At 42.9% G+C, this 10,603-nt stretch overlaps 1 protein-coding gene across 1 annotated transcript; it reads left to right on the top strand.

Annotated features, from left to right (window-relative positions):
* Nucleotides 1–1,051: 1,051 nt before the first annotated feature.
* Nucleotides 1,052–8,874, top strand: LOC115176187 (glyceraldehyde-3-phosphate dehydrogenase). The gene is made up of 12 exons (XM_029736057.1): nucleotides 1,052–1,162; nucleotides 1,722–1,767; nucleotides 3,680–3,779; nucleotides 3,896–4,005; nucleotides 4,299–4,389; nucleotides 4,663–4,778; nucleotides 5,028–5,109; nucleotides 6,881–7,032; nucleotides 7,192–7,270; nucleotides 7,410–7,493; nucleotides 7,968–8,065; nucleotides 8,577–8,874. Exons 2-12 carry the CDS (start codon nucleotides 1,745–1,747, stop codon nucleotides 8,644–8,646), a joined length of 1,005 nt encoding a protein of 334 aa, XP_029591917.1. The 5' UTR covers nucleotides 1,052–1,162; nucleotides 1,722–1,744; the 3' UTR covers nucleotides 8,647–8,874.
* Nucleotides 8,875–10,603: the final 1,729 nt, after the last annotated feature.

Here is a 10,603-nt window from a genome sequence, read left to right as displayed (position 1 = left end):
ATCATCATGATTCAACCTTGTTTTTTTAAGAGTTCCCATTTGTCTTGAAAGCACCACAAATCCAGAGAATGCCAGACTTTGATGACAGAGTTTGATGACAAAATTTTCCCACGAAGAACCGCCGCGCCACCTTCCTGTTCAAGTGAGCACAGCACAACAAGGTGAGTCCAAAAATGTCTTGTATGCTGCTGCATAAATTATGGAATATTCCAGGGAGATATGTATACTGTAACCAAGAAAGTAATACTAAGTGTATGTCGTGTAGTAAGCTGTTAGTAGCCCATGTGCTTCACCCTAATAATTTGGTCCCTTTTCCCCTCAAAATTCAGCCTACTGTTCTGACTTGGTGGTGCACATGTAGCCTACAACATGTTTTTGAGAAATGTAATCATTGGATATTGTAAGAGCTTCCTTTGTCTGCTTATATGCCCCCTTTATTTATCCTTCGGTTCTGACTTGGTGTACAGGGAGAATACTGTAAGAACGGCCCATGGTCTGAATTATGTCGCTGTACATTTCAAAAGTGCTGAACAAATTGTTATATTGACTACGTCAATTAATGTCATTTTGATAAAAGTCACGTTGTCTGAGATATTTACCTGGTTATCAAAATGTTACACCAGGGCAAGCCTACACGAAACACAGCCCTTATTTGAAGTGTTTCTAATATTTCCTATGGGAAAAAATGAATGGTGGAAAAACAATTGGAACCATTTCCCTGTTTGAATGCTAGGTTTTATGGGTATTATGACACCTCCACCTTGGGGCTCTATTGTGTCACACCCTCCAGAAATGTATTGCCAGATCAATAATAAATTGGCTTTTAGTCCATGTGTATTAAAAATGGACAAATGAGTTAATCAATCCATCCAAACCCACCATTTTAATTGATTATTATATGAATGGAATATAAAATTAGACTGAAAATGATTTAAAACATGATTTTGCCAAGATGCACCCACCGTCCAAATTAATGGTGTAGGTTTTTAGTTCTGTACTTCCTTGTCGATTGATAAGCGACAACGACCTTGACATTCTGGCAGAGCATGCGGACGCGGAGGCGTGTCCAAGGACTCAATGGGAAGATAAAATGCAAGCGCACCTTTGCTCGTCCCCGCTTCCCCTTGCAAACAAGTGGACAGACAGAGGCTATACAAGAACGGTACTTTAAAACTTTGTTTCTTATGCCTTCAAAACGAACTTTAATTGACAGTTTCATGTGTGTTTATTGTATGTGATTTACGCACTATTCATTATAGGCCTGGGCTTATCTGGCGTTTTGAATTGCTTTCTTTTATGACTGCGCATCGTGTTTTAAAATGTTTTCTTTGACATGCATATTTAGTCACTTCATTTTCTTTCAACGTTTTCTAAGACTGTTTTGGTCAACTGTGTACATTTATAAATGACTCCCTGCCACAGACTCGATTGTCTCATGGCTATTTTAATATGTTCTTCTTTCTATGACTGTCAGTGACTTGATTGACGTACATCGTCTCCCAAACTCAACCCTGGGGACCCCAATTAGTGGACTTTTTTGTTGCTTTCACAACACCGCTAATCCAAGTAGCCTAATCAACTTGAGTTGATCATTTGAATCAGCTGTCTACTGCTAGGGTGAAAGACAAAACTAGTTTTGGTAACACTGACATGGATGCTTATTCAAATTTTGCATTATGCTCATGTTACTTGTGATAAAGTTAACTACTTTTTACTTTCAGAGGACTAGACCATATCAGGCGAAATGGTGAAGATTGGGATCAATGGGTAAGTTGCTTTTGTTATATTTAGCTTAAATAAAGTCTTGAATAGTATTTTAACACTGGCTGAATTTGGCTTTTGTATAAAAGCTAGACAACAAAGTTTTTTAAAAGGTCACAAGAGACCTTGGATTGCATTGCACAAATCCCTTGATACAGTTTGTACTTCAGAACCAAGGTGGTGGACAGTTCAAGCCATACTGTAGCTACTAGTTCATAAGCCAAGTCTGGACACTTTCCCTGTCCATTCTCTACTTATTTATAGTTTGGGTGTCACACCGCCTCTGCAACACTCCTGTAGAAATCCTCTCCTCAGCTGTCATGTCTTTATTCTATCTAATAATACTCTGTTAAAGTTCAGAGCTCAGATTGTTTGGAGGAGCTCTTAGACAATCCTATCCTTCTAACCTTTATTTGGCCAATAGATGGCTGTAAGTTAATATATATATTTTTTTTGTGTAACCTTTAATTTAACTAGGCAAGTCAGTTAAGAACAAATTCTTATTTAGAATGACAGCCAAACCTGGGCCAATTGAGCGCCGCCCTATGGGACTCCCGATCACGGCCGGATGTGATACAGCCTGGATTTGAACCAGGGACTGAAGTGATGCCTCCTGCACTGAGATGGTGCCTTAGACGGCTGCGCCACTCAGGAGCCCAATGACGGTGAATAATTGAGCTGCACGAAGATTAAAGTTGGATATGATAGGCCCTTTCTAAAAATAAACATGAAGTCGAAGGCAATTGCCCATTTTAAACCGGAAACACTGACATGAGGTTGTTCCAATTCTGCTGTTGTGCTGATTGACCTTTATACAGTGTGGAAACTAAACGGTCTTATCACTGAGTGCAATAAATCCTGACTGTTCAGTTCCCTCAACCGATGTCATGGACGCGTTGAGTGTGACAACTTCATTGACTAGAACAGGACTTGTTAATGGGAATGGATAACAAGGGATTTTCTCCAGAACACCAACTGTTTACCTCATAATGTTACCGAATGGGCACTTGTTTTTCACCTTGTTTTTACTCCGTTCTGACGCACTGAGTCCTTTGTTGGTCAATACATTGACCCTTGTGAACAGGATACCCTTGTAGTTGGGGGTGTGTCAGCTTGCGTCACTGGACAAAGTTCAAATGAGTTTAAACATAACAAGGATAATAACAATGCATAACAGTGAATCCTCAGTTTTAGTATCCACTCTGAACTTGATTGCTCAATATATACCACAAGGCAGCTCTGCACTAATTGACTGCTGATGGTATCTACATGGAAGTTAATACTTCAGCCGCCCGGCACTGACGTCTTTTTAAATTGAGACTGAAAACGATTCTAGACTGGAATCCAGTTTACTTTCAGTGTCATCTAGATTCATATGCCTTATTATTGACCTTAAATATTTCTCAACTACTAACAAACTGAAGTCTCCTGCATTCAGTATTTGACTGTGGTCCTGTCATTAATCTGCATGAGTTACACAGTAACCATCAGACTTAATTTAGTTCACCTAAGTGAACATATCTATGTGGATTGCGCTAAACACTTCACCGAAGTTATGCTGAAACTAGACCTACACCACTGATGGCAATGTGGCTTAATCTAGTTTAAACACTAGGACAAAATGTATTTGCTTTTGGTGGGTAATGTAACTGCACGGGCCAACCAAGCTTTCAGATCTGTCTTTTCTAACCTGATTTTCCAATTTGTCCTCAACCTGCACTTTCTCGTCACTTCTGGTCACGCTGCACCAACCATATTAGGCATAAACAAAGGCTCTGGGCTGCAAATGTCAAGTGTTGTTATCAGTCAAGGTTGGCAGGCCTTGTAGAGCTGTCAGTATAGGGCTGCTGCTACCTGCTGGTGTGGTCATATGGATACATGGGGATTAATCATAAAACGATCTGATTTCGCTTCTCAGATTTGGGCGTATTGGGCGCCTGGTGACCCGTGCTGCCGCCAAGAGTGGAAAAGTTGAGGTTGTCGCCATAAATGACCCCTTCATCGACCTGGACTACATGGTGATAACTTTATACTGCATTTAGAAGTGCAGTACACTTAAGCAAATGTAAACTAAACTATACCTTCTCAGGTTTTTACTGTACCATGACTGACTGTAATTGCCCCTGTTCCATAGGTCTACATGTTCAAGTATGACTCTACCCACGGTGTTTGGAAGCACAGTGAAGTGAAGCAGGAGGGTGGAAAGCTGATCATTGGAAACCTCCACATCACAGTTTTCCATGAGTGGGTTTTCCTTATTCTTAAGTACATTAGTTCAAATTACACATTTGGATGGTTTCCTGCACCCGTATGAAGCTTAGAGGTGGACTAAAAAGCACTTTCAATGGAAATGTCTCACTGGTTCTGGGAAACTGCCCCATTGACTCATGGGCGTGCCAAGGCTGACGCTTGGGAGTGCTTGATCGGTCTAGACCACTTATGTTAAAATGCCTATGGGTTTCACACCAATTGGAACCATTCGATATCTGTAATTGAATTCTAGGTTTGTGGCTCTTAATCCCAACTTCTATCTTCAGGAGGGACCCCACTGCCATCAAATGGGGCGAGGCTGGAGCTGACTATGTTGTGGAGTCTACTGGTGTGTTCACCACCATCGACAAAGCTTCTGTAAGTACATCCGTTCACTAGCAGTAGGAAGGCCATGGTCACATTTTTATATAGTTTAGGATATTGGCGAGCGTTCATTATAATTTTGGTAGGCATGTTGTGCAGTGACCCCACTTTACATGAACACTTTTTTTTTTTTTTACATCTAGACTACTGCTTTTAAACATACCTGTTTTTTTTAACTATGTGCTTAAAGGTTGTCTGGCTTGGTTCATTCACTGGCTTTGCTATTCCACAATGTCCTTTGCCCTCTAACCCCAACTGTCACAACAGGCTCACCTGCAGGGAGGTGCCAAGAGGGTCATCATCTCCGCCCCCAGCGCAGATGCCCCCATGTTTGTGATGGGCGTTAACCACGAGAAGTACGACAACTCCCTGAAGGTCGTCAGGTAAGCCCCCCTTCGTTTCATCTTAAAAGAGCAGTGGTAATTCCCTGTGGCCAAAAGATACCGTGTACAAAGAATGGCTGAAACAAACACGCACTGTGTGCATTATTTAGACTCCTTCCCCTCAGTCCTGAGGTAATATTTTAATTTAAATAAATGGTGCATTTATGAGTCTTGAATGCGTTTGTTGCACAACTGTAATTTATTAAACATTTGTGCTGGTATGATAGTAATTATGTAATGTCCTTACAGCAATGCCTCCTGCACAACTAACTGCCTGGCACCCATCGCCAAGGTTATCAACGACAACTTTGGTATTGTTGAGGGTCTCATGGTAAGAACAGATTTTCCTTCAGTGTTTTGACTTTGTCGAAGCGTGGTACTTACTGGAATGTATACTCGGCAAAAAATAAACGTCCTCTCACTGTCAACTGCATTTATTTTCAGCAAACTTAACATGTGTAAATATTTGTAAAAACATAAGTTTCAAGACATACACTGAACAAGTTCCACAGACATCTGACTAACAAATGGAATGTGTCCCTGAACAAAGGGGTCAAAATCAAAAGTAAATCAGTATCTGGTGTGGCAACCAGCTGCATTAAGTACTGCAGTGCATCTCCTCATGGACTGCACCAGATTTGCCCGATCTTGCTGTAAGATGTTACCCCACTTCCACCAAGGAACCTGCAAGTTCCCTGACATTTCTGGGGGGAATGGCCCTAGCCCTCACCCTCCAATCCAACAGGTCCCAGATGTGCTCAATGGGATTGAGATCCGGGCTCTTCGCTGGCCATGGCAGAACACTGACATTCCTCTCTTGCAGGAAATCATGCACAGAACGAGCAGTATGGCTTGTGGCATTGTCATGCTGGAGGGTCATGTCAGGATGAGCCTGCAGGAAGGGTACCACATGAGGGAGGAGGATGTTTTCCCTGTAACGCACAGCGTTGAGATTGCCTGCAATGACGACAAGCTCAGTCCGATGATGCTGTGACATACCGCCCCAGACCATGATGGACCCTCCACCTCCAAATAGGTCCCGCTCCAGAGTACAGGCCTCGGTGTAACGCTCATTCCTTCGACGATAAACGCGAATCTGACTATCACCCCTGGTGTCACAAAACCGTGACTCGTCAGTGAAGAGCACTTTTTGCCAGTCCTGTGGTCCAGTGACAGGTTTGTGCCCATAGGTGACATTGTTGCCGGTGACGTCTGGGGAGGACCTGCCTTACAACAGCCCTACAAGCCCTTAGTCCAGCCTCTCAGCCTATTGCGGAAAGTCGAGAACTGATGGAGGGATTGTGCGTTCCTGGTGTAACTCGGGCAGTTGTTGTTGCCATCCTGTACCTGTCCCGCAGGTGTGATGTTCGGATGTACCGATCCTGTGCAGGTGTTACATGTGGTCTGCCACTGCGAGGACGATCAGCTGATCTTCTGTAGCGCAGTCTTAGTCGTCTTACAGTACGGACATTGCAATTTCTTGCCCTGGCCACATCTGCAGTCCTCATGCCTCCTTGCAGCATGCCTAAGGCACGTTCACGCAGATGAGCAGGGACCCTGGGTGTCTTTTGGCGTTTTTCAGAGTCAGTGGAAAGGCCTCTGTAGTGTCCTAAGTTGTCATAACTGACCTTAATTGCCTACCGTCTTTAAGCTGTTAGTGTCTTAATGACTTCCACAGGTGCATGTTCATTAATTGTTCATTGAACAAGCATGGGAAACAGTGTTTAAACCCTTTACAATGAAGATCTGAAGTTTGCATTTTTATGAGTTCTTTGAAAGACGGGGTCCTGAAAAGGGGACTTTTTTTTTACTGAGTTTAGTAGTAAAGTGTCTAACACTGATGTAAATGCTAACATTAATGGTCATTAGTGTATCAATCTATCCAAACCCTCCTGGTTCATTTATTAGTATATCAATGAATTTCTGGTTTGTTCATATCATAAAAGTAGTTGGTTGTGATGAGTCATGGGCGTATCTCAATGTACTACTTTTGAGGTATGAACATTTCCAAAACGTAGATTCTGGAACGTCGTATCCATTTAATTTTGGTGCCCTCCATAAACCATGCCTAGACTAACGCCCCTACCACTGGTTTCTCCCAGAGCACTGTTCATGCCGTCACAGCCACACAGAAGACTGTTGACGGGCCCTCCGGTAAGCTGTGGAGAGATGGACGTGGTGCCAGCCAGAACATTATCCCTGCCTCCACCGGTGCCGCCAAAGCCGTGGGAAAGGTTATCCCCGAGCTGAACGGGTATGAACCAATCAGGATCACTTTAATGGAGGTTTTGACTATAGTGATGACTGCTGGGATTTATGACCCTAGTGCTTTTTACTAGGGACAAGTTTTTTTTTTTTTTTAAGATGCTTAATGGTGTGGCTCCTGAACCTTGTTGGTCTTTCTAACCCACAGCAAGCTGACCGGCATGGCCTTCCGTGTTCCCACTCCCAACGTGTCCGTGGTTGACCTGACTGTCCGTCTTGAGAAGGCCGTAAGTCTCCAACCACTTTATATACTTTTGCTTGTCTACTAGGGTTAACCTGGGAGTTTGGGGTAAGTTACCAGCATTACAGCAACAGGCACTTCATACATGTGTGGTCTACCTTTTTTAACATGTTTGTCTGCTTTAGGCACCTTATGACGAGATCAAGAAGGTCATCAAGGCTGCTGCTGAAGGACCCATGAAGGGAATTCTGGGATACACGGAGGACCAGGTAAATGTCCCCACTAACTCTGTCCCAATCTCATTTTATTTTGTATACTATTTCCTATGATTAAAACAACTTAGATTAGTCTAGATCAGTTTACCAAACTGACCTGGGCCCCCCATGCATGTTTTTGCTTTGCACTACACAGCTGACTCCAATAACTAACTCATTATCAAGCTGTGATTATTTAATCGGCTGTCTAGTGCAAAAACCAAAACGTGCAGTTTGGACAAACCCTGGTCTAGATCAGTTTCCCCAAACTTCAGTCCCAAGCCATTCCATGTATTCCAGAACTAGCACAGCTGATTTGAATGAGGGATTATTAGTTGACCACTTGACTCTGCTGTGTTAGTTCTGGAATGCATGGAATATGTGGATGAAGTGCACCAAGAACAGGCAACATTTCCTTACTCTAATGCCTGGGGCCTCAAAGTCAGGCTGAAATGTCTAAGCTCCAGGCCTGTTGCTTCCCCCCTGCAGGTGGTGTCCACAGACTTCAACAGCGACTGCCGCTCCTCAATCTTTGACGCCGGTGCAGGAATTGCGCTCAACGACCACTTTGTCAAGCTGGTCTCATGGTATGTATGCAGGAACCTACACACCCTTGCAATCTCTCACCATGTGTCCACTGACTCGATGTTTCATTGATGTACAGCGGTGTATTGTTTGTATTGCAGTGAATGTGCTGTTATAACATTACGTGTGTGTGTGTAATGAACAGAGCCTTGAGCAACATTGACAAACTCAAATTAAAGGGAGGTTGCAATCTAAAGCAGGCCAAAAAATTCTAAACACAATAACTTATTAAATATAACGTCCTGTTATTGTGGGATGGTGAAATGCAACAGTGGGGGGGGGGGGCAACAATTTGAACTTGTGGCAAACAACAATGCCTAGTGTGGCAGCTGGTGTGAAAAGGAGTGGACTGCCTACCTTAAATGAATTACTTCTGTTGGACCACATTGTTGAATGCAGTTCATGGGTGTATGTCACTCACCCAGATGCAATCAATGGTGTGCTGGCACAGAATTACAACAATCATTGAATTAGTATGGTTTTGTGTATTCTCTAACTTTCTCTTTTCCACAGGTACGACAATGAGTTTGGCTACAGCAACCGTGTTGTTGACTTGTGTCTTCACATGGCCTCCAAGGAGTGAAGCTTCCAACTCCAAACCCCCACATCCCATAACATATTCCTTCTCCTGAACAGACATCCCACCACCAGAGAAAAAGAGCCTGTAGAGAACTCAAGGCAACATTTTCATAAAACGTCACTGCTGTTTAGTGTGAGGACTAATATGATTTCTGCTTGAAGAGTATCTTTTTACTGCACTGCACTAGGGCTTAATTTGTACTCAGACAATAAAAGTCCTGTTTGTGAAAACTGTCCTCGTTATTCCAGAGCACATTTTCATTACGGCGCGCAACGGCATTCTGATTGTCTTTACTTTTTGCAACGGAAAATAAATCTTTATTCCAGTTGGTGCCTAATAAACCACCCTGCATGGACTAATGTCCCTAGGCCACAGTTCACGTTGCCATAGAACAGACGGGCACTCCAGTAAGCTGGAGAGGCGCCAACTAGAACAGCACTTGTGTCGCTAAGGCTGTGGTAGGAACCAATCCAGGACCACTGGGTCCCTAATAGGTTTTTATCACCTGTGATGAATAGGATTTCTGTACTGCTTTTCACTCGGGTGAAATCTAAATTCTAAAGCAGTCATGGAGATGCATCTCTATGCAGCTGGTCTAAAGTAATTGACATACCCAACTGCTGTGACTTGTAAAAAAGGGTGTAAGTTAAGATGAACTACAGTATTGAACAGATTCTTTTAAATTTAGGACATTTTTAGTGTAGTTCTAAATTTAACTTTGCCCTGCCAGCCAGCATGGCCTTCTGTGTACCCCGACAACCCATCTTGTAAGTCTAGCCTGGCTGATCCAGAACAGAGTAGCAGAATGAAATCGGACAGGTCAGATTCGGTGACTGGTCAAGGAGGTATTCGGATCCAGACTCCTTGTAGGAAAGGTAATGTCTGTGGGTGTGGCATAGCGTTTGGTTGGAGCAAGGAGTCTGGGTAGCCAAGCAAGTCTCAGTATTTCCTATGAGTTTATTAGTGTTAAGGGCCAGGGTTGGTTCAATTCACTAAATCAACTGAAATTCCATCTTCAATACTTTAAAGCTAGGTTTCCATCAAATTGGCAACAGACTCCTGCATTAATAAAATTAGCATTTTCCCACAACTTGTTGCGGATAAAAGCGGTGCTTGACGACTGTGCACAAAGTTAAATCACCTCCTGGTAATTTCGAGAAAGAAATCACTGTCCTGGATTGGTGTGCAAGCTTTCCTTTGCTTTCACCATGTTGGATTCAAGGAAGGGAGGTAAGGATGCATTTTTAGGAGTATTAAAAAGGGCCCAAGCTTTCCTTACTCATGTCCTGTGCCTCAGCCATAAATGGTCAAATCTAAGCTCAGACACGGGAGCAGTAGTGGTTTTTTTCACACCTTCATCCCTCAGGTGGTGTCCAGACTTCAACGGTGTCTGCTGCTCAATCCACGATGCCATCGCATTTGACCTATGTCAAGGGGCTCTCTTGGTGTGTATGCAGGAACTTACTCATCCTTGCGAAACCACAATTGGCACCAGACATGAGCTTCACCGCACAACTGCAAGAAAAATGTCAGGAACAAAAGCAACCATTTAGACCTTAAAAAAGCTTTGACTCTGAAGTGCTTTGCCCTCTGGCTGATTCTGTCAAATTGGCAAATTCACCAGAATACTGCGACTGATGCATAACATGTAAGCTTCAGTTATGAGTGTTCATCCATAACCTGTCTGAATGTTTTCATTTCATGTAAGAGTAAGTGAACAGGGTCAAATGTGCTTGTAACTAGTGTTTCAAGTGTTTAAGTCACAATCACCAAACCAACTTAAAACATTCCATTTATCATTTTTAACCTATAACTCATATTTGCATAAAAGCTCCATAGGCTATAATCCATTTAGGATTCACCACTGCTCTTGAATCATTTAAGCTACAAACGCCAAACCAATGTTGAAATGTGAAGTTAAATTGCTCGTCAAAAGCTTTTTGATACCATTTACACTTGA

The sequence above is a fragment of the Salmo trutta genome, chromosome 36 (genome assembly GCF_901001165.1).
Source record: "Salmo trutta chromosome 36, fSalTru1.1, whole genome shotgun sequence".
In the NCBI taxonomy this organism is placed as follows: Eukaryota; Metazoa; Chordata; class Actinopteri; order Salmoniformes; family Salmonidae; genus Salmo; species Salmo trutta.
The sequence above is the reverse complement of the archived record's forward strand: the minus strand, read 5'-3'. Positions and strand labels throughout refer to the sequence as shown.